This window comes from Elaeis guineensis, chromosome 4, assembly GCF_000442705.2.
Source record: "Elaeis guineensis isolate ETL-2024a chromosome 4, EG11, whole genome shotgun sequence".
Taxonomy (NCBI): domain Eukaryota; kingdom Viridiplantae; phylum Streptophyta; class Magnoliopsida; order Arecales; family Arecaceae; genus Elaeis; species Elaeis guineensis.
This window is the reverse complement of record NC_025996.2, coordinates 93,004,552-93,030,107: the sequence shown is the minus strand read 5'-3', so window position 1 is coordinate 93,030,107 and position 25,556 is coordinate 93,004,552. Positions and strand designations below refer to the sequence as shown.

The 25,556-nt window shown below is 36.8% G+C and overlaps 1 protein-coding gene across 9 annotated transcripts in view; it reads left to right on the top strand.

Moving 5' to 3' along the window:
• The first annotated feature begins 5,779 nt into the window (after positions 1 to 5,779).
• LOC105034957 (uncharacterized) overlaps positions 5,780 to 25,556 on the top strand; it is a 73,686-nt gene continuing 53,909 nt past the window's right edge. For all 9 annotated transcript variants that reach the window (XR_012141016.1, XR_012141013.1, XR_012141014.1 and 6 more), the window contains exon 1: positions 5,780 to 6,189. Coding sequence is in view for 4 of the 9 variants with exons in the window: in XM_073256716.1 (XP_073112817.1) it covers positions 5,796 to 6,189 (394 nt within the window). In the remaining 5 variants the exon portion in view is untranslated. The remainder of the gene's footprint in view (positions 6,190 to 25,556) is intronic.

The window sequence follows — 25,556 nt, the reverse complement described above, 5'->3', positions numbered from 1 at the left end:
GGTTTGACAAGTAATCCATGACCTCCATCTTATGGGGACCTTCGATAAAAGGATCGTATCAGATGTTAACTGTACCTAAGCATTCATCCTATTCTATTCTGCTAGACTACCACCATATGCTGCTAGATGTTACTGATGGATTATGGAGACCATATGAATCATCAGATGATTCTTATTAGAAAGAATTGAAAGTATTCCAATCTATTGAAAGGAGTTTTAATATTGTTGTGATTGAGATCTCAACATATCTTAGTATCAGACATAATAGAATCTATGAGATCACACATATAAAGAGATTGAAACTAATCAGATGGTTGGATGATGATTACGAATCATTATAGGATCCAAATTATCAATATGATTGATAATTGGACTAACTTGTAATTGTTACAAATAGCAAAAAATTACTTGCTAATGGTTAACAAAGTTCGAAGAGGACTAATGTGCAAATATTGTATGTCTTAATTTGATTGGATCAAATTAATTATGGCTGAATTTAAATTAAATCAAATAGAGATTTGCATCAAAGCTTAGGTCAATTGGAGCTTAGGTAGGGCTGACAATTTTCGACATGACCCATTGATATGGGCACGACATGATACGTATTTAGATGGATTCGAATTTGAAATAAATGGATTCAGATCATAAACGAGTTGACCCATTTATGACATGACAAATTCATGTCTTAAGCGGGTTGACCTATGTAACCTATTTTGACCCATTTTAACCCGTTTAACTAAACAGGTTAAAATAGGTTAATGCATAGGTTAAAACAGACTAAAACAAGTTAAATAGGTTAAAATAGATTAACAGATCTTCTTAAACGGATCGTTAGGTGGGTTGTTAGGCAGGTCATGTACCCATTTAACCCATCAATACGATTATTAATCATGTTAGATGGGTCATATCGTGTCAACCTTTGTATATTCATGTTGTGTTCGTATTTTACTGGTCGACCTATTTAATTAAACAGGTTGTGTTTGGATTGAGCTAACTTGTGTTATACCTTTAGGTCGACACATCCCATTTACATCCTGTGAGCATGAATTGCCAGCCTTAAGCTTAGATCACATGCACCTAAAAAGATTTGGGCACATCAATTGTATAACAATTAAACCGTTTCTTTGTCTTATTTGGAGTAGACTTTAACCAATCAAGGAAGGCTCATGCCCTAAGGGTTTCTTTACATGAAACCCTAGGCACCACAATAAGGGAGCAAATTAGGGAAGATATGGGGTGGCACCATTAGGATTTTTGAAACCCTAGCCACCCAAGCCAAAATAGAAAACCTTTTGGCCGAATTATATGGTGCGACAACACTAGGAGTCTCTCTCCAATAAACTTAGCCACCAGTCCTCTTTGGGAAAGGAGATTTTTTCCATGAAAGATGGGGTGGCACCTTAGGGCTTTGGGCCTATAAAAAGGTGGTCACACCCCAAGGGTCAAAGGCATCCCAATGCCCCAAAGATTCTCTCCCTAGCCCCAAGGCTGCCACCCAATCTCTCTCTCCTCTTTTCTCTCCACACCCAAGGGCTTCTCCCTCTTCTCTCTTGCCTCCTAAAATTCAAAATTTCAGCAAAAGGGAATCTCAAGGAAGCTGTCGTCCTATTGTAGTTCTCAAGGAGTTGAGAATACTCTATTATCAAGCAAAGATTCTGCAAGGAAGTTAGCACCCTGGAGAACCAAGAAATTGCTGATTATCTTCATCTCTATGTGGATACCCATGGAGGCTAGGCACTTATGTTGCTATAAGAAAAAGAACCAATCTACATTCTACAGTTGTGGAGTTCATCTATCCACACGAAAGTATGAAAAGAAAAAGTTATTTTTCTTATTCTTTCATTCTTTTCTCCTCTGTATATTAGGATCTTGGGGATAAGTTTTCTCTTTCATATGAAGGGTCGGATAGTTAATTTTATTTTCACTGTGTTGATGGAATGATTAGATCCCTTTCTCTCTTCCCAACTCTACTTAATTAATATGATTAATTAAAATACGTGCGAGAAACCTAAAATTTCCTTTATGTGGCATTAAAGTGGTTAATGTAACTCGAAGGGGCATATTTTTTTATTGTTTGATACTGATGAGGCAGTCCGAGTTTTAGCATTGTCAGCGGCTATTGACAAAGTGGGTAACGAATATTCTATCGAGCTGATTGAAGGAACTGACTATGTTCGGCTGAAGGCTTGAGTACTAGTGCCAGGCAGCCTTCCTCAAGGTCGAGGGGAATGCTTGGTAGAGGATCACATCAGTTACTCCGTAAAGGAGTATCAAAGCCTTTAATTTCTCTAAATGTTCAACAGGATCAACGATCTTATTGTATGGCTCTAGCTGTGGCATTTTGAACCATGCTGGAAGTGGCTCATCCGAATCTTTCAAGTGAATGACAGTCGATATTGAAATTGAGCTCCATACCCTACTGTTGTGGGGCCTGATTCTGTAATGCATCAATCTGGCACTACATCACTTAGGTTGTGTTTGGTAGCTGGCAATCTATCCAGATTGTTGGCAATTTAAAGTGGCCCATCAGATTACTATATTTGGTATGCTTTTTAGATGGCAATCTAGATTATCTTGGCAATTCAAATTACCTCTCAGGAGGTAATCTGGATTGCCTTAGAGAGAGGTGGCTATCCAGATTATCACTTGTTTGACAATGTTATAAAAAAATTTTGGACAAAATTATCCTTCAAAAAAAATAAATCATATAAATCCATCCCTCCACCCCCTTCCCTGACAGCTCTCACCCTTCCCTTATTATATATAATAATATGATATATATATTATAATATATTATACTATTATTATATTATTATTATATTTTTATAGTAACTATATTGTATTACAATAATATAGTATATGATGATATATATTATATAAATCCTATTATATATAACAATAAATTATATTGTATTATATTATATTATATTATATCATTATTATATTATTATATTACAATAATATTATATTACTATATATTATTTGATTATTATTATAATATATTATAATAATATATATTATATTATATTAATATCTTATATTAATATAATATAGTATGTAATATAATATTATTATATATAATAATATAGTATATTATATTATATTATAATAATTTATTATTATATAATCATATATTATTATATATTATATTAATATATTTAATATATATTATATAAATATTATTTATATAAAATATATTAATTATATTGTTACATTATTATATTATAATATTTATAATATATTAATATATGAATATTATAATATATTATAATAATATCTTTTATTAATATAACATAATATATAATACAATATTATTATGTATAATAATAAGTATAATATATTATATTAAAATAATAATATACTATATTATATTATAATAATTTATTATAATATTATAATATAATATTATAATATACTATATTAAATATATATTATATTATATTAATTATATAAATATATTTAATATTATATTATTATTATATACTATAATAATATATCTTATATTATATTAATATCTTGTATTAATATAATATAGTATATAATATAATATTATTATATATAATAATATAGTATATTATATTATATTATATTAATGTATTATTATATTATCATATAATATTTATATTGATATATATTGTAATGTATATTATGTAAATATTATTCTATATAATAATATATTAAATATATTGTTATACTATTATATTATAATATATTGTAATAAGAATGTTTTTATAATATAAAAAATATATAATAAAAAATATATAATATAATATTATTTAATAATATAGTATAATATATTATATTATTATATAATTAAAATAAAAGTATATATATTATATTATATTATAATAATTTATTATAATATCATAATATAATATTATAATATACTATATTAAAATATATTATATTATATTATAATAATTATATAAATATCATTATATATAATAATATAATATAATAAATATATTATTATTATTATAAGGTTAAAGGGGTATTTTATGAATTTGATTTCATATTACCGATAATCTGATTGTTATACCAAATATGTCAATCAAGATTTTCAGTAATTTTATTGCAACATTACCTACATGTATCAAACATAGTAATCAACATTACTGACAATTTAATGATGGCAATCTATCTTGAAAGCAATCCAGATTACCTTCCAAGATTGCCTAACGATGCACTAAACGCAATCTTAAAGCTTTCTCTGCATTTCATCATTCTGAGCAAAATGTGATGAGGAGAAAAGTTGCCTAGGGTAGAATCCTCCTTGATCGTGGGGTCAGCGAGGGCCTGCATCTTTCTCAGATGGGACTAACCAGTTGGCTGAGGCGGCTAGCTCCCGACCTCGGGCTATGTGGAGGTGAGGATCGGCCTGTTGGTCGGCCTTATCTTGTTGTGGAATCTTCGGTACAGGTTGAGGCACAAAGTTTGCTGCATGCATCCCTCATACCACGACAGACAAGGTCTATACCTGTTGGATTAGGCTATTTTGTTGCTTGTTAGAAATTACCAACGCCAATTGCAAGGGAGGATTCTCCTGAACTGGTTCAGGTGCTATATCTTCCTAATGGATATTGTTGGCCCGCACTCCATTTGAATGATGAGATGTGTTCAATGCTCCTCTTCGTGGCCTCATGATGAGTCTCTCCTTCTCATATTAAACCTCAAAAGAAAGTTTGGGGGCCCCCTTCTAGTGCCAATTGTTGTTGCCAAGTCCTGCACTTGAGGTTGGAGATGATCTCTTCGATTGAGGTGATGAAGCTTAGCAGAAGTGGCAGTCTCCAGAAACCAGTTTGAGACCTGCAAAAAATCCTGACCCTCTTAATTATAGAGAACAAGGAAGGAGAGAGTATTTTTTGAGAGCTTACCTTGGGGGTCCTTGCTCCTCTCTAGTTATAGAGGAGGAATTAGAGTCATGCATGTCTAGAAGACTAACCAATTTTCGGTTATTGCATGCAGATCAAGCTGGTGGCGATTGTTTCTGTGTTTGCGATGTGGAAACAACTGTTGATCTCCATTCGGGGTGTGATTTGATTTTGACAATCTCCTTCTTATCTGGACTTTCCAGAGTCGTGAAGGTGGCAGACTCTTTCCCAATCAATATAGTTGCCTTTTATTATCGATCTTCCCTGGATCGGTTATGACGAACCTCCAAGTACCTCGATCACGATTGAGGTCCGAGCCCATGTACTCCGATTATGTCTGGGGTCCGAGCCCCAAATACCTTCGTTACGACCGAGGTCCGAGTTGTTGCCCGTAAGGTGATCGTCTTGTAGACAAGTTGGTCTGGACTTCCATGTCTGCCCCTTCAAATTGGCTGATATTAATCTCCCACTGCTTCTGTGTTCGTCGAGGTCCGAATTTCAGAGGTCCTCGGCAATAACCCCTTTAGGTTGGCCAAGACTAATCTCCCACTGCTTCTATGTTTGTCGAGGTCCGAACTTCAGAGGTCCTCGACTATTATCGAGGATCCAATCGACTGAGATCGAGATGGTGGTCCCCAACAACTTGCATTACATGATCCATCTCATACCAAGTCGTTGCATACCAAAGCACCATTGTGATATGGAGATCAAGGATTCAAGTCTCGATTGGACGTCCCGCAGGATAGTGGATGGGATATCATCTAATGTATTGGGATATAACTATTCTGCTAATATTTTAATATTTTAATTGAAATATTTTTTATTTTAAATATCAAAATGGGGTGGGATGATAATGTATTATATTTTATGAAAATATCGAGATAATTTTATCCCACGAGATCTAAAATCTTACGAAAATTTTACATGACCAAAGAGTACAAACATGCCGGCTATTTGAGCGGTGCTATATTCACATCAGCTCCCGCTTTAACCTCCTGCTCTGGTAACCCCAAAACCCAGCTCACGGAAGAAGCAAGCCATCCACTCTCCCACTTGTACCGAGAAATGGCAACGATGGTTCTATCCGTTCGTCCCTCCGTTGGTTCACTGGCTTCGTCCTCTTGTCTTCAAAGGCGGGGCACTGTAGAAACCTCCTCCTCTTTCCTCTTCCGCTTTCCATCTCTTCAATCCCCTCCGCTCTCCATCTCTTGGAGTCAATCGGCCGCGAACTTTCGGCGGGGCAGCGGCTTCTTGGTTGCGTGCCTCCCTCCTGCTCCCAAGAGCGCCAGCAGAGCATCCACCAGGCTCTATGTTAGCGGTAACACGTCATCCCCTTCCCCTCCCCTTTTTTTAATTCGCATTCGCAATTCCTCTTTTTCTGGATTCCTTATACTGTTTGTCGTGAGTAATTTTCAGTCTTTCTAATGAGATAAGAGAACGCCATCGTGTTTAGAAAACAAGAAAAAAAAAAAGCTACAAACTCACCAATCGCCTAAACTTTAAGCTCCTTCAATGGCTATTATTAAGAACTACTGTCTGTACATCTCCAGCATTGACGTATTCTTGGTACACTGGATTTGAGCCGTAATTTTAGCCCTAACCTAACAAGACTGAAATTAAGCTCATATCAAAATTTTCATGCTTCAAGTTGTTTTGGCACAAAAGTATATTTGCCTACTGTCGGTCCTCTAGACTGTTGGAGGAATACTGGCGAGGTATGTTATTTTGTCGATCTTTGGCAAGATATGCATGTTCAGGGTCTACACATTCACACTGGTGATCTGGTGAAGATGCTTGCAAAGTGTAACAACTGTTGCCTAAATTCAGTCCAGCTGCCTCCAACTGCAAACTATCAAAAGAAGAAAGATAGACTTAGACAAAATTATTTTAGAAAATCTTAACTTGGATGAAATTGTGATGAAATTGTGAAGGGAAATGAAAAATAAAAAACAAAACATGAGAAGGCATTGCAAGAAATGAAGAGTGACAATTTAGGGATGTCTCTAGTTGCAAGTACTAGTAGTTTTGAATTAATCAGTCTTGGGATTTTTTTTAAAATTTTATTTTATAGAGGCTTGGTATCATAATTGCTTAAAGGTTCATCGTGGGCTTCTACTAGGCTTGAACAACTACATCCATACCAAAAAAGGTCTCATTCGTTAGGTTGCAATAGACCACATTATGTCCATGACCGTGACTATGCTGCTTAAACAAACAAGATGGCTGGCTTGTTGAGGCAAACACATGCATGATTACCAGCCCAAAAGACCAATAACCTAGCATGTAGCTTTTGTCTTGGAGTTGGGGTATGGGGAAATAGTTCTTACAAGAAATTTTTTAGTAAGAATGCTGGGGGAGCGAGTGCCAGAATGAGTTCTCAAGGAGATTCCAAAGTGATGTTGGATCTTCTATGGATGCTAGTGCATGTGGATTTCAAAACTTTTCTAAATTCAAAACGCAGTGAAAAAATCAGATTAAAATATTTTTAATCTAAGTATGCATTTATCATATGAAAGCACCTATAGATCTAGTTCATATGTTGAAATTAACATAAACTGATTTTAGGAATAACAAATGAAAGCCTTTAATCAATTCACATACTTGAATTGCTTTTCCTTTGCTTCAAACCTGTAACTGGGGTTGAATCTGATTCAATTCTTGGATCTGAGGCCTGAACAGGTTTTGAATCATCAGCACAAGCGTCCTGCTTCTACGGGTATCCACAGGGCCGGTCTGAATAGATCCTCTTGACTCCTGCTTGCTTGAATCAAAAGCCTGAATAGGCTTGAACTAAGTTTGGAGAGGCTTTTAATTTTGAACCCTTTTAATATTTCTTTCTTGATTTTTGAAGAAACCAAGAATTTTTCTTGATTCCTCAACTAATTAAGAAGAATAACAACCAAGAATTGGTTGTAATTAACTCCCAACAAACTTGAAAAGAAAGGGAAGAAACCAAGAAACTAGTTAGCGCCAACACTTGACTCTAACCCTTCTTGCCGCCCACCCCCTTTTTGGTTCCAAGCAAGGACGCTTAGAGAGAGGAAGAGAAGGGGAGGCATGGGCCCAGTAACAGGTGGCGACAAGATGGGAGGAAGAGAGCTTATATGAGAAGTAAGGGCTAGGATCCTTTATATAGACAACTTAAGGGTGTTCTAATCAAATTAGGATCCCTCTTCTTAATCATATTAGAAGTTCTACCCATAATATATTTGGACCAAATAAATGGGGCGCCATCCAAAACTCACCTAACTCCACACCCAGTGCTAGGCGTCCCATCATATGGGATCCAATTAAAAGTCTCAAATCAGCCCACATGATTTCATAAATCCTCTTCAAGGGTTCTTAATGAATAAAATCAGAAAACTCTTTTTTGATTTAATCCAAGTCATAAATTAAATATTCAATTATTGGATCTTATTGAATCAAATTCAATTAGGTTCGAATCAAGTGTAGAAATTGGTTAAAACTTATCATATAAGTAAACCAACCACAAGAGAAATTAGGTTTATCCAGGTATTAGCAAGGTTAACATGAACCCAATAGGATTTTTTTAAATCTATATAAATTGGTACTTTATAAGCCCAATTATTATCAATCCAGATCTTCTCCCTTTATGTGTGACCTCATAGGTTCAATTTTATCTGATAGTGAGACATACCATGATCTCTATCATAGGTATCACTGAAACCCTTTTCAGTGGGTCAGAACAATTTCACTCTAACTCGACAAGGATCATTGATCTAAAATGATCCCATTGAGCTTTCAAATCCATCGGTGATATCTAGCAATATGTAGTGGTAACTCAGCAGAACAAAAGGGAAAAGACCAAATAAATGGGGTGCCACCCAAAACTCACCCAAGTCCACACCCAGTGCTAGGCGTCCCATCATATGAGATCCAATTAAAAGTCTCAAATCAGCCCACATGATTTCATAAATCCTCTTCCAGGGTTCTTAATGAATAAAATCAGAAAATTCTTTCTTGATTTAATCCAAGCCATAAATTAAATATCTAATTATTGGATCTTATTGAATCAAATTCAATTAGGTTCGAATCAAGTGCATGAATTGGTTAAAACTTATCATATAAGTAAACCAACCACAAGAGAAATTAGGTTTATCCAGGTGCTAGTAAGGTTAACATGAACCCAATAGGATTTTTCTAAATTCATATAAATTAGTACTTCATAAGCTTAATTATTATCAATCTAGGTTTTCTCCCTTTGTGTGAACTCATAGGTTCAATTCTATCTGATAGTGAGACATACCATGATCTCTATCATAGGTATCACTGAAATCTTTTTCAGTGGGTTAGAACAATTTCACTCTAACTCGACAAGGATCATTGATCTAAAATGATCCCATTGAGCTCTCCAATCCATCGGTGATATCTAGCAATATGTAGTAACAACTCAGCAGAACAAAAAAAAAATCTCTAGATGTAGTTAATGTATGATATAGTCCCTCTATCGTGAGTCTCGACTAGATGGAAGGTCATGGATAATTCGTCAAATCTCATCATCAGTCATATGATAAATTCGATCAGCTCAAGTCTAATAGTGATTTCAAATGAAAACTCTTTTCCATCAATCACACTGTTATGGTCATAGACTTGTGGACTCAGCTTCTCAAATCTCATAGGACTATTCCTCTCTATCAAAATCGATAGATCTCATATAGACACACGTCGCTCGCATAGCTCAACCAACTGAAGCCAATATCTACTATAAAAACTCATAATCGAGTTAATATTTATGTGTAGTCAAACTACAGCAGTCTTACTGTGAGCAATTGTGATACCATACGTTAAAGGATCAGTCACACAACTACAGCATCGAGATAATCACTGATGATCGAATAGAAATCCATGTGATATCTCGTATGGTCATGCTCAGTACTAGTTGTTCTTTAACAACTATCCGCATTTTTGCTTAATGTCTCTACACCATAGATTAGAGACTCATCTATCTTAAAGGAAGCGAACCGTGCACTGGCCTATCTGGATAAATCACCGTCCCCATGACTATCCTAAAATCGAAAGCGATTTAGGAATCAATCATACATGCCTTTAATTTATAATATTTGAGAATATATATCGTAACATCAATTCCAAGGATGATTCAAGAACATATGACACTTGAATGAAAAAAAAATACCTTTATTGATTAAATCAATACTTTAAGTATAAATTTGTATCGTAGAACAAAATGTGTCAGCCAATAATTGGTTTCTAGGATATACATCTAATAATCTCCCACTTAGATTAAAGTCAATTGGCTATTAATCTAAGCCCCATCTTCTCAAGATGAGCTTCCATTTTGGGCTGACTCAACTGCTTTGTCAGTGGATCTGCTACGTTATCCATGGAGTTTACTCTTCGGACCTCGACATATTGTTTCTCAAGATAGTCGTGTATGATATGGATCCGTCGTTCAATGTGCTTTGATTTTTGATGAGATTGAGGCTCCTTAGCAAGTGCTATGATTTCATTGTTGTCGCAGTACAGTGATATGGCATTTGATGTCATTGTGCCAAGTTCCACAGCAAACTTTTTGAACCAGAAGCTTTTTTTTGCAGCATCCGAAACGGTGACATACTCAGTCTCTGTGGTCGAATTTACGATGATGCTCTGCTTGGAATGCTTCCAGCTGACTGCTCCACCATTGTATATGAACACATACTCCGATGTAGACTTTCTATCATCAGGATCCGACATGAAGTCCGAATCTGTATAACTCTCAATCTACAATTCAGGTGCTTCTCCAAAGATCAAGAATAGATCCTTAGTCATTTGTAAGTACTTAAGGATGTTCTTCACAGCTATCCAGTGTTCCTCGTCTGGATTCGATTGATACCTGCTCGTGACACTCACAGCAAGGGCAATATCAGGTCGAGTACATAGCATGGCATACATGAGGCTCTCAATCGCTGAAGTATAAGGGATCTTACTCATGCGCTCGATCTCCTCAGAAGTGTTAGGACACATTGTCTTGGAGAGTCGAATACCATACCTAAGGGGTAGCAAATTCCTTTTGGAGTTTTTCATGTTGAACCACTTCAGCACCTTTTATATGTATAGCTTTTGTGACAGGCCAAGTATCCTTCTAGATCTATCTCTATAGACTTTTATCCCAAGGATATAGGACGTTTCCCTTAGGTCTTTCATGGAGAATTTCTTAGACAACTAAGCTTGATCGAAGTCAGCATGGGAATATCATTCTCAATAAGGAGGATGTCATTGACGTACATTATGAGAAAGACAAGCGCGCTCCCACTGGCTTTTTTATAAACACAAGGTTCTTTTCAAACGATTTGATCGTATCATCAAAGCGAAGATTCCAGCTCCGAGAAGTCTGCTTTAGTCTATAGATGGATCTTTGTAGCTTGCAGACTCGGTGATCACTATCACCGGACGTGAAACTCAGAGGCAGCTCCATATAGATATCTTCCTCAAGATATCCATTTAGAAAAACAGTTTTCACATCCATCTGTCAAATTTCATAATCATAGTAAGCTGCAATAGCAGCAATGTGCGGATGGATTTCAGTATGGTTATAGACGAAAAAGTATCATGATAGTCTATGCCTTCGTATTGACTATAATCCTTGGCCACCAGCCTTGTTTTATAGGTTTCTACTTTACTATCAGCATCTATTTTTCTTTTATAGATCCATTTATACCTAATGGAAATAATTTTTTCGGTGGATCCACTAAGGTCCATACCTGATTTGAGTGCATTGAGTCAATTTCTAATTTCATTGTATCTAACCGTTTTTCAGAATCGATGTCAGACATCGCCGCATCAAAAGTACTAGGATCATCATGACCCCCATCTCCTACAAGGAACGCTTCCTCTACATCCTCTTTCAGTATATCCATGTATTTTTCAGGAGGATGGAGGATTCTACCTGATCTACGAGGTGGAAGTGGAACATTAACTACTGACTCATCATGAACAGGTTCCTGAGGATTTATAGCTTGTTGCTCTTTAGAGACTTTCTCATCGAGCTCAACTAATCCTACTGCTTCCATCCTGGATAAACTGTTTTTCTAGAAATGTGGCATTGTGACTCAATCATATTGTGATCATGTAGAAAGTAAAAATAGTACCCAATGGATTTCTTGGGATACCCTATAAATCGAGCTACAACTGATCTATCCTTTAACTTATCAGCTTTCTGTTTTTTAACATAGACTGGACATCTCCAAGTCTTAAGGTAACTTACACTCAGCTTCTTACCATGCCATATCTCATATGGTGTGGTAGGAACAGACTTAGAAGAAATCTTATTTAAAATATGCATTGCTGTAAGGCATGTTCCCAAAGAAATATGGGTAAATCAGTGAAGCTCATTATGGATCGGACATATCCAATAGGATCCTATTTCTCCTTTTGGACGCCCCATTGAGTTGAAGTGTGCCGGGAGGACTCCATTGAGAGATAACGCCGTTCTTCTTAAGATATCCCAAAAATTCAGCACTCAAGTATTCACCTCTTCGATCAGATCGTAGAACTTTGATGGGTTTACCTGTTTGCTTTTCTCTCTTGTCTGAATTCTCTGAACCTTTCAAAGTCTTTAAACTTGTGTTTCATAAGAAACACATACCCGTACTGTGACAGATCATCAGTAAAGATAATGAAATAGTTATAACCATCTCTGGTCTGCATATCAAATCGACCATATACATCGGTGTGTACTCGGGCTAGTAACTCAGTGACCTTCCCTTTGTCCTACAAAGGGTAACCTAGCCATTTTTCCTCGAAGGCATGATTCACAGGCCAGAATCGACTTAGATTTAATTAAGTCAAGGATCCCATCCTTTTCAATCTGTTTATCCTGTCCTCTCCAATATGGTCAAATCTATGGTGCCATAAGTACTTATGGTTAAATTTATCTCAGAATTTTTTTTGGTCTACGGCACTCACTATTTGCTCATTTAGATTTACATTAGCATCAACATGCAAGTGATAAAGACTGTCAATCAAAAGATCAAATGCAATCAATTTATTTTGCAAATAAATGAAACAAAAGTCATTATTAAATTAAAAAATAAATCTATCCAGTGCTAGTACAGAGACTGAAATCAAATTTCGGCTAGCTACAGGAACAAAATAACAGTGTTTTAAATCTAATTTAAAATCTGACGGTAATTGAAGAAGGTAGGTTCCAACGACTTTTGCAGCAATCTTTGCTTTATTGCTGACTCGAAGGGTCATGTCATCTTGTCTCAACTTTCTACTTCCTATTAGATCTTGCATTGAAGTATATATATGAGCACTAGAACTAGAGTCCAATACCAATTAGAAGTAGAAGAAACCGTTAGGTTAGATTCTATTATAAGCATACCTTCAGAAGGTTGATCACCCTTTTTCATCTTTAGGCTCTCTAGGTAAGATGGACAGTTTCTTCTCCAGTGGCCGTCTGAGTTGCAGTAGAAACACTTTTCTGTCTCTATATCTTTTTTCAGAGTGTCCCTTGTAGGCTTGCTTTCCTTCTTCTGTTTCTTTGTAGGTTTATTCTTTTTTCTTTGAGACTTTCTCTTGAAAGGTGCCCGCTCAATAGCAAGAATAGAGCCCTTTGAACTTTTCAAGGTACCCTCAGTAGTGATCAGCATATTGATCAACTCGGATAAGGTGCAGTCCAATTTGTTCATATGATAGTTTACGATAGACTGTCCAAACGAACTGGTCAGGGATTGGAGGACCAAATCGACCTTTAATTCCTCTGTATATTAGGCTCGAGCTTCTCAAGCTTCTTTAGGTCTTTGATCATTGTGATACAATAATTGTGGACTAATTGTCCGTCGCGCATCTTCATATTGAACAACTGCTTGGACAATTCGAAGCGTGCGGTCCGACTCTGCTTATCGTATAACTCTTATAGGTGAGTGATCATAGCACGGACAGTGGATATGTGCTCATACTAGCTCTGTAACTTGTTTGACATGGAAGCCAACACATAGCACTTCATGCTAAGGTCATCATCTGTCCACTTATCTAGAGCAGTTCTTTGCTCTGCCGTAGGACGAGCTGGTAAGGTTGGGACATCTTGATCAAGTACATACCCAATCTTTTCGGATGTCAGGATTATACTGAGGTTTCTGAGCCAGTCCTTATAATTTGTATCGATCAGTCGGTTGGTTTCAAGGATACGGGCTAATAGGTTAGAGGCCGACATTATTTATCTGTGAGAGTAGAGATTCTAGTTAGACATTTGTACTTAAAATTTATATTTACTCTAGAGACTTTTAGATGCAAATAGACTCTTATTATTTTTTTGGATTTTGATACTCTCCTGATGAAAAACAAAAATTCGATGCGACCAATGTAAGATTTCTAGTGGGTGCTGCGGTCCCATCGCTGTTGTACACCTCACCTAACAGTTATTGATGACGCACATCGATGCGTAGGCAACTCTTTGTCTAGATGCTTCTCTAAGCATATTGTAGCGACCTGATCTCTAAGTCACGAGAGCTCAAATAACACATATTGTTCCACTCCTTAGTTAAGCCTAACCCACCGTTCACAAGCAGGTGTGAAGTCGTCATTGAGTCCCTCAGATAACACATATTGGGCCCAACCCTATCTTCACTCTGGAGCAACTCTTTGCTAGTAGAGTGGTTGCGTGTTTTCGATGCAATTGAACTATTGTAACTAGCCGAGAACAGTCAACGTCGGTAGCACGTCCGCACTTCTACAATGATGGAAGACTATAAGGCTTAATATTAATTAGGAAGATTTAGGTTAGGTCTCATCTAATCAGTCATCACATGACCGATATAATTGGCATGGGCTGAACCAAAACTCCTTAGCAACTAATGAACCCAATCATCCAATTGGCCAGGTAAGTGAGACCAACGGGAGGGTACGTCATTAACTCGCCATAGGAAAAATTGTCTAGGTGAGTAGTCTCCTAATTAAAACCACCGATCGAGACTTGCCTTAGACACCAAATGGCTTATTGATTTCAATTAGTCAGCTTAGGTGAATCAGATTCAAGTCATAAAGTCGGATTAGATCCTTATGTTAACTCGATTCTACATATAGGGTTTAATCAATTCAATCTACAACACTTGTAGAATCATAAGCTCAATTGAGCTACCCAAATCAATATTTGATTTGGTTTGATCAATAGCTACATCGATTTCAACCCAATATGATCTAATTGTAATTTAAGATGCAATTCATTGACCTAATACAAAACTATCTATATCCAACAATTCATGTACACATTAATTTTAGATCATTGAAGTAAATTTTAGATCTAAATTAATTGCATAAAAAATAAGTTTTTGGTTGTTAAAATACTTTCAGAACATACATGCAATCATATATCATATGCATGAAAAATTTTAGATTTTTTAGAAATCAATTTCAGATCTAAACATACCATCATATATCGTATATACGAAAAATTCAGATCGTAGAAATTTAATTTCGAACCTATGCATACTTTCATATTTCATATATATGAATAAAAATCAGATCTAAAATATTTTTCAGATCTGAATATAAACATGTACATCTCATGTATAATCTAAAATCAGAATTTTGAAAATAATTTTCAAAATTTTTATGCTACTTTCATACATATGGACATGTGGCTCTGATACTACTATTGGATTTTCTATAGATGCTAGTGCATGTGGATTTTAAAATTTTTTTAAATCCAAAATGTAGTGAAAAAATTAGATTAAAATATTTTTAATCCAAAAATGCATTCATCATATGAAAGCACCTATGGATCTAATTCATATGTTGAAATTAACATAAACTGATTTTAGGAATAACAAATGAAAGCTTATAATTAATTCACATATCTGAATCACTTTCTCTTTGCTTCAAACTTGTAATTGGGGTTGAATCTAATTCAATCCCTGGATCTGAGGCCTGAATAGGTTTTGAATCAGCAGCACTAGCGTCCTGCCTCTATAGATATCCATAGGGCGACCTGAATAGATCCTCTTGACTCCTGCTTGCTTGAACTAAAAGCCTGAATAGGCTTGAACCAAACCTGAAGAGGCTTTTAATTTTGAATCCTTTTGATATTTCTTTCTTGATTTTTGAAGAAACCAAGAATTTTTCTTGATTCCTCAACTAATTAAGAAGAATAACACCAAGAATTGGTTGTAACTAACTCTCAACAAATCTGAGAGGAAATGGAAGAAACCAAGAAACTAGTTGGCGTCAACACTTGACTCCAACCCTTATTGCCGCCCACCCCCTTTTCGGCTCCAAGCAAGGATGCCTAGAGAGAGAGAGCGTGAGCTAGAGAGAGGAAGAGAAGGGGAGGCGTGGGCCCAGTAACAGGTGGTGGCAAGATGGGAGGAAGAGAGCTTATATGAGAAGTAAGGGCTACAGTCTTTTATATAGACAACTTAAGGGTGTTCTAATCATATTAGGATCCCTCCTCCTAATCATATTAGAAGTTCTAGCCATAATATATTTGGACAAATAAATGGGGCACCATCCAAAACTCACCCAAGTCGGCACCCAGTGCTAGGCGTCCCATCATATGGGATCCAATTAAAAGTCTCAAATCAGCCCATATGGTTTCATAAATCCTTTTCAAGGGTTCTGAATGAATAAAATCAGAAAATTCTTTATTGATTTAATTCAAGCCATAAATTAAATATCCAACCGTTGGATCTTATTGAATTAAATTCAATTGGGTTCAAATCAAGTGCAGGAATTGGTTAAAACTTATCATATAAGTAAACCAACTATAAAAAAAATTGAGTTTATCCAAGTGCTAGCAAGGTTAACATGAATCCAATAGGATTTTTCTAAATCCATATAAATTGGTACTTCATAAGTGCAATTATTATCAATCCAGATCTTCTCCTTTTATGTGTGACCCCATAGGTTCAATTCTGTTTGGTAGTGAAACATACCATGATCTCTATCATAGGTATTATTGAAATCCCTTTCAGTGTGTCAGAACAATTCCACTCTAACTCGACAAAGATCATTGATCCAAAATGATCCCATTGAGCTCTCACAATCCACCAGTGACATCTAGCAATATGTAGTGGCAGCCCAGCAGAACCAAAAAAAATCTCTAAGTATAGTTAATGTATAATATAGTCCTTTTATTGTAAGTTCCGACTAGATGGTAGGACATGGATAATTCGTCAAACCTCATCATCAGTCATATGATAAATCCGATAAGCTCACGTCCAATAGTGATTCCAAATGAAAATTCTTTTCCATCAATCACACTGCTATGGCCATAGATTTGTAGACTCAGCTTCTCAAATCTCATAGGACTACTCCTTATCAAGATCGATAGATCCCATATAAATGCACATATCGCTCGTACAGCTTAACCAATTGAAGCCAACATCCGCTATAAAAACTCATAATCGAGTTAATGTTTATGTGTAGTCAAACTACAACAGTTTTACTGTGAGCAACTGTGACACCGTAGGTCAAAGGACCAGTCACATAACTACAGCATCGAGATAATCACTGACGATCGAATAGAAATCCATGTGATCTCTTGTATGGTCACGCTCAGTACTGGTTCTCTAACAACTACCTGCACTTTCCGCTCAGTTTCTCTACACCATAGATGAGAGACTCATCTACTCCGAAGGAAGCGAACTGTGCATCGGTCTATCTAGATAAATCACCGTCCCCATGACTATCTTAAAATTGGGAGCGATTTAGGAATCGATTATACATGCCTCTAATTTCCAACATTTGAGAATATTTATTGTAACATCAATTCCAAGGACGATTCAAGGACACATAACACTTGAATGAAAAAAGAAAATTGCTTTTTATTGATTAAATCAATAGTTTAAGTACATATTTGTGTTGTAAAACAAAATGTGTTGGCCAACTTCTAGGACATATATCTAACAAGTGAGTGTTGCCACCCTAAGTAGAAGATTCCTACTACTAATGGGCGTGTTAATAAAAGCACAACAATAAACTTCTCTTTATTTGATGTGGAACTAAATAAAATACAAGAGATCATGAACTCTAGGCTTCAGTGTTTGAATCTCTTTGGTTAGAATCTTGGAGTTGAACCATGGAAATAAAACCAATAAAAAATCAGAACAATCTAGAGTAGCCAGGAAGAAACATAAATTTACAAATTGCACATAAATTTCTAGAATATCCTACAAGGTTCAAACTTCAAACATTGAAGCTCGCAAAATGTGCAATCTTTTATGCATGAAAAGTGTCAGACCTTCATTTAGGATTCATTATATCCATAAAAAAGAACGAATTATAGTGGACTGAGCTTAGGTCATTGAATTATATGTTCACGGATAACACTAAAGTATTATTGATTCTGGTCTTTAAATGGCTTGACACTATTAGTGGATATGAAATTCTAACTTGACAAGGATGGCAACCTTTCTAAAGATATCTTCTCTTCTAAGGCTCAGGTCTCTGGCCAAATAACTTACTATCAAGATGTCTAACACTCTAATGGGCCGTTTGCTTGTAACTTGTTAGGCTTTGCCAGAGCAAGTCTATACAAAATCAAAAGCAAATGAGTTTTATGAATATGCTTGTTTGTTGTTATGAAAAGATTATTTTTCTTAGAATCTATTTAGCACATAGCCCAGTTTTATGACTATAATATTTTGGTTTAGCTTATATACAGCCAAACAACTCCTAGTCTTCCAGATTTGGTGGACCTAAACAAAATCAGGGATGAGGAACCAAACATGTGTTAGATGTTAGATGTGTGCCCTAAATGCCAGATTGGCTGACACATTCCTGTACAAATATAAGGACAAATTTGTAATTTTGATTATAAATGAATAAAAAGGTTATTCTACTATCACATTGTGTACATTATGTCTGTGATACATCTTTGAGTTAGTAGGAATGTTAATTCATATTTTCAAGAGTTGAAAATTTAAGGCATGAATTTACATAACTAACTCATAAACAGCTCTTGACCATAGGATCATCACGAGGATGGTGATCGATCCGGAAGGTTGGTGTACGATCGCTTTCTTAGGGTAGATGTGTCTTGAGTCTATGGTGTGGAGACACCAGAGCGAGAGTACAGGTATTCGTTGAGAACGAGAGTACGGAGCGTGACCACCTTGAGCAGTCATAAGGAAGTCTATCTTCTCGTCGATGACTAGCTCGATGCTGTAGCTGTGTGTCTAGTTCTTTGACCTGAGGTACATCGACAGTTCACCTTGAGTGTGTTATAGTTTGACTACACCATAACTCGATCTCCTAGCCATTCGGAACCCTGAGGTGTATGTTGGCTGGAGCATATTCATTGTAGGAATCAGATTGCACCAAAATGGGATCTATCAACCTCGGTAGATGAGAGTAGTCCTATGATGATCGAAAGATCGAGTCCTTAAGCCCATGGCCAGGGCAGAGTGAAATAATGGAAAAGAATTTTTCATTGGGATTTTACATCGGACTCGGATCAATCGATTGATTCATATGACTGATGTTGGGTTTGACGAGTTCACCTTAACCCTAATTCAGTCGAGACTCATGATAGAGGAACTCAATTACACAGGTAGCTGCATCGAGAGGTTCGTCTTCATTTCTGATGGGTTGCCACCATATACTGCTAGGTGTCACTGGTGGATTTTAGGAGCAATTAGAATGATCTTGATGATCGATCATTCTAATTGTCTGAATCAGAAGAGTTCTGGTCCATCGAAAGGAGTTTCGATGATGTCGATGATCAGATCACGACATGTCTCATTACCATACGGAAATGAACTTAACTGGGTCACACAAGCAAGAGTTAGGATCTGGATGTCATCAATTGAGCTAGCCCAGTTCGATTGATTTGGATTAGATCCAATTAGGTTCAAGGAAATTGTGCTAGCACACGATTGAGCCTAACTTTCTCCTCGTGTAATCTTTTCTATCTCAACTGAGCCAAATGTGATTTGACTCACCTAGAGAATCTTGAGAAGGTTTCTCTCAGTCTGACTGGAGCCAGTCCAGCTCAGAAAGACTTGTCTTAATTCATGAGATGAATTTAAGACAACACCTGCTAATTCCTGTCACCTGTCATTTTCGTTTTAGACATCGGTCAAACGTTGACCCATGGATCTTGGACTGAAGGCCACTTGGCAAGAGGTCATTGGAGAGTTTTTGTGGAGTGTCCACCTGCTAATTTTACCCTCAAAGTGGGCGCCATAATCAGATATGGCGTGCGCCCCAAGTGGATAAGGATAGAGTCCCATGAGATGAGGACTCTATGCCTTGATCGACTCAAACTGTTGGGCGCCAATCTCACTGTGTTTATCCAGTGTTGGCGTCAATAGTAGGAGGGTTTGGTGGGGTTCTTATCTGATATGATCAGATGACATCGCTCCACCAATTAGAATTTTTCTAGAATTAATTGAAATTTTCTGATTGGTCAAATGATGTGGTATTGCATGGCGCAGCAGGTTCTATTTAAACTCTGTCTGTGCCTAAGGTTTAGAGACTCTGCTCAATACCCAGCAAAAACGTGAAACCCCTCCACTTCTCCATGTCCCCTCTGCTCCTCTCCCTCCTCTCTTCACGTCCAAGAGGTTGGGCATCCATCTGGTGCTTGTCCAAGGTGTGGTGGCTTCTGATTAGAAGGCTACAGAGATTTGTCGAGAAGCTGCTGTTCAGCTTCAGAAGATCTTCCAGATCAGATCCAGATCTGATTTTTGGAGCAAAGATTCGTGAGGAGAAGACAATCCAGATCCTGCTCGAGTGGATACCGATAGAGGCCAGGCGACTGCGTGGCTATTTTAGAACCTCGGGCGTTGCTGCGATCATCTACAGGGTAATCTAGTTACCCTAGAGGTATTCCTCTAATCCTCAAGTTTTAGATTTAATTTTAAATTAAATATCAGATAATAAGAATCAGATCTAATAGACCTTAGATCTAAAATAAAGTAGGATAATTTTTTTTGAAATATTCCGTCCCAGATCTCATTAGATCTGGAAGATCCTACACGGAAAAATGCGGTTTTTCCTTCATTAGACTCATGAAGAGCATAGCCAAATTAATAAGAAAGCAACCATGGTAAGAAAAGAGGACTTGGCTAAAGATTTTGATGGCTTTCTTGTTGATGATGATCTTTCCACTTTCGTTGACCTCGTTTGATGCTTTGTATCGAAAGGAAGTCATTGATAATGAATGCAAATAAATAAATTTATTAAAAACTTAAATCCTAATTATCTAATTATGTGGTTTCAAAAGAAATTTTAGGCAAGATGGTTTAACAGAAAATTGCAATGATAGCTAGCTGCTAAGGTCTTTAATCACTTGTGACTAGGATAGCAATTTTAAAAGTCCTAATACTTGTCCTATCAAATCATACACTATAATCTGTAAATGGATATAAAATCCAGAGTTCCTAAGCAGAAATATACATGGAAAAAACTCAAGTATATGTGATAGAAGGACAAGAATTGAAGCATCATATTTTTTTTAAAATCAATTTATCGACCCCAACAAGCTCTAGATAGTGGCATGAAAATTTAATAAAAAGAATATTGTCATTTAGTTTTCATTATAACTTATAATTAGAAAGACAAAAGTGTGTGCCCTCCCTAAAACATGTGATGATTAATATATTGTCCATGCTTATATCTAGATGATATTCTTATCTTTGGCACCTTGCTAGAAATCATAGTGAAACCAAAATTTATTTTCCCAAGATTTTTGTTTGAACAACATAAAAGAGGCATTTTTGATCTTAAGCATGATATTGACTAGGACTGCTAATGGGGTGGCCCGCTATTTGTTGCTTCAATTTAAAAATATTGAGGCAATTTAAATCCCTTGAGCTTAAACTTTTCTCAACTTCCAATTAATCTGGTATACACCCTAAGAAAAAGTTAGGTGGGTAAGTATGTTAGCTTAGTTACCCATAGATAGTATGATCCAATGTTCGTTGAATGGGTATCGTGACCCATATCAGTTGGCTACCAGTACACTATGGATCCGTATCATGCCGTGTTGAAGCATATTGATATAGGGAGAGGGAGGAATAGGAGGAAGAGAGAGAGAGAGAGAGGGAGGGAGGGAGAGGGAGAGGGAGAGGGGGGAGGAGAGGAAGGGAGAAAAAGAGAGAGGAGAGGGCAGAGAGGGAGTGGGAGAGAGACTTTTGCTCACCTAAGAGAGATAGAGAGGATGGTCTGATGCCATTGAGGTGTAAGGTGGAGGTGAGGGCAGTGATGCCATTGATGAGGATGAGGTCAGGGAGCAATCATGCATGAATCGATATCGAGATGAAACCCTAGATGAGTGAGAGGGAGATAGGGGGGAGGAAGAGGGAGAGGAAGAGAGAGAGGGGGGAGAGAGACCTCTACTCACTTAAGAGAGAGAGATGGTCCAATTTCATCAGGGATTGGGGTGGAGGTAAGAGCAAGGATGTTGTCGACAAGGACAAGGTTGAGGGGCAATTAGGGAGCAATCTGGCGTAGATCAACATCAATATGAGACTCTAGATAGGGGATTGACTATTGACGATGAGTAGGATGCAATAGAGGAGAGATCGTGAGGCACTGAGAGTGGAGAGAGTTGGAAAAGAACCTTTGAAGGCTCTCAAAGAGGTGTAGATCTTTGGAAAAAGGCATCGGATTTGGAGCAATTTATACCCCAAACTATCTGACACAGCTGAACCATCTGGGGTAGGTGTTTGTTCAGTTCAATACAGGCCAAATTGTCCGATTTGGGTCTATTGGGCATTCATTGATATGATCTTTGCTATGCACCTAGTGCATGACTGAATTTCACTTTGGATATGTGGTAGTGAGACTAAGTAGATATATGGGAAAGGCCAGTCATAATTATTGGATAATTCTAGTGAGTTTTTCAATGCCTTATAGGCATTATAGATCCAGGTTTGCCGTCTCGATATCCGACCCAATATCGGTATTATCATATTATAGTATCGGTACACCCAGTATAGGAGCTGGTTTTGCATACCGAGTATCGATACACCCTTTGTTCCACATATTGGTCGGTATGCACCAGTACGGATTTGTATGGCAAACCTTGCTATAGACTATAGCCTACTTTGTACTAATTCCCCAAATTCAGTAGAGGGTAATGCTCGATGACATCATAGTTATCAGCTTTTTGGAGAATACATTGAGTATGTTTATGTGTTTCTTTTGGATCCTAATACTGTAGCGATTTGTCTAAATAAACTATCATATTTAAGAGTACACTATAAATTGAACAAAGCCTAGAATGATCAAAGACCTTCTCCGACATGCCTTTGGTTCCCAAACTTGTTCATTCTAGCTGCCTTTATCTATTATGATACTAAATCTATTATCAACTAAGAAATTAAAGTGCATTAATAAAAGATGAACGAATATTTTTGGATAAGGCAAATGGATGCAACTTAAAAGAATAAAAAAACATTTAAGTCTAAAATGAATTTGGTTGACCAAGGAGGGTAATCCTCAAGTTATCAATAGGGATGACAATAGATCCATATGGGTTTGGTATGTCATTATCCATACTTGCATCGGGGCAAGGTGGGTAGAGTTCAGGTGGGGCCGAGTGGTAGATTGGACAGGGTGAATTGGATTGATTGGGTTGGGTAAAACTACAAGAATCAGTTTTTTTTTTTGTATACATATCTTTTTTCTTGTTCTTTTATTTTTTTGGCTTCGGGGAGGGGATTTGTGAAGTATATATATCTAGGTTGGGTTCGAGATGGGTTTTATGATTACCCATACCCGCTTGGAATTTGTTGTGGGTTGGGTGAAACCCATCCCATCAAGGTCAGGTCAGCCGGATCAGGTACCTGATGGAGCGAAGTAAATTGGCACCCCTAGTTATCAAGGGGATGATGACGTTTAATCTCAGAAAGAAGTGATTGACGGTGGACACCTAATATCAGTGACCAGTGCAAGGGTGCAAGGGGAAAAGCCTATTGATGGAAGTTCAATTGAGTGAATGTGCTTGAACATGGAAGAAGACTCCTCATGTTTATGGTGGAAACACTTGTAAAAGTGACACTAGGCTGAATTTTACCCTAAATAGATCCAAACCAGGAATCTATAAGGCATTATGTCACCCAAATCCTTCGAAGTCTGATCAGTGCTAGAGTTGTTGTGAGGCTGTCACTACATGTTTTGGCTAACTTATTTGTTCTCATGGAAATCAAGATACATGCTCATGGAAATTGATAGATCAATTTGTGCCAGTAACTCATAGATATCTGATTCAAGGACATACTTCAAGGTGTAGTCTGTTACCATTAATTCAGATGGATGCGTTCTATATTGAAGGTTTAGGTGCACAAGAGTACATTTCTTGGAAATATGGTTCACTCATTTTTATGAGCTCTGTTTTTCGAAATTTTGTAGAAGGATTGTTCTATATTTTATACTTGCTAATTTTTTCCTATTTCTTCATAATTTATTGGCTTAACTTGATTTTGATTGATTAAAATATCATGCTGTTTTGACTTCAAAGTGGGACTTAGGTTGAAATAGTCAAACCTTAAAACCTGCAGTTCATGATTTTATTGTTTTTGTTGAGGTCCATATTGGATAAAAAAGTGTTATTCTTGTGTTTCCACTAAGACACACCCACCAACATTGTTTGATATGTTAGAAGTTTTTTCAGTTGGTGATCCTGTGCATGTGACCTGCTAACCTCACCAAGCTGGGCTGGCTGTGCCTTGCTCACATGTGGTTTGAGTCCAAGTCATGGATGCAATGTGGTTGCAATCAATTTATTCATTGTACCCATTAAGACCTATTATTGAACTTTCTTGGGCTTTCTTATTCCTAGTTGTTACTTTTAATGCATACCTATAAAGACCTATTATTGGACAGTTTGGGTTGACAAAGCTGCTTAATGTAGTATCTAATAATTAATGAGGCCCTTGTTAAGTGATAATGAGATTGTTTTAGCCTAGCTGTTGGAGCACATAAAAAGTACTTAGGCATTACCATGCTGCGTCTCCACACATATATATCATAGGTCCAGATGGTGGGGTATTTTACTACTTGGCTATGCAACCAAAGGCATCCTAGAACCCTGTTGTTCTGTTCTGTCTCAAGGTTTTCTCCCAATTCTCTAGCTTTCCGAAATTATTTCCCCTTGGAAAAACATTGCATAGCTGGAAGTGAACTACAAGAGTCGAAAACAACACTTTTTGGGGAATCACGAGCTAGTTTTGCCATACTCTCAAGTAAGTCAAAGAGGCACTTTAAGTTCATGTCCAGTCCAAAAGATTGTTTCTTGTCATGGACTTTAAAATGAGAGCAAAAAGAAAAAGCCACTTAAGATTGACATCATGCTATTGACTGTAGCAGCCATATGAGTTTGAAGCTCAGCAGAAATGGGGCAATATTGGTGCATGCTACTACTATTTTGGGCATGAGAATTGAGTTAGTTTTCCTGGGAATTCGACCAACGTTATCTATTTGATCATTCAAAATACTGGTTGAGGGTTAAACTGTTGACAACATGCCTCTGTCTACATGTACACATGGACATCAAATGAATCATGTTCTTAGTGTCATTGTAAAAGATGCTCTTCTGCAGCATACAATGCCACATCAATGGTTCCATAGATTGTTGGTTGTATCAGGATTAGAAAAGAATTGGAAAAAGCTCTTCTTACAATTGTGGAAGAGAGATATGGCACCATCCAAAATATCCAACTGAATATAGATGTTTGTTGTGAGAGCTTTACTGTTATTTTCGGTGGTTCCTGGGAG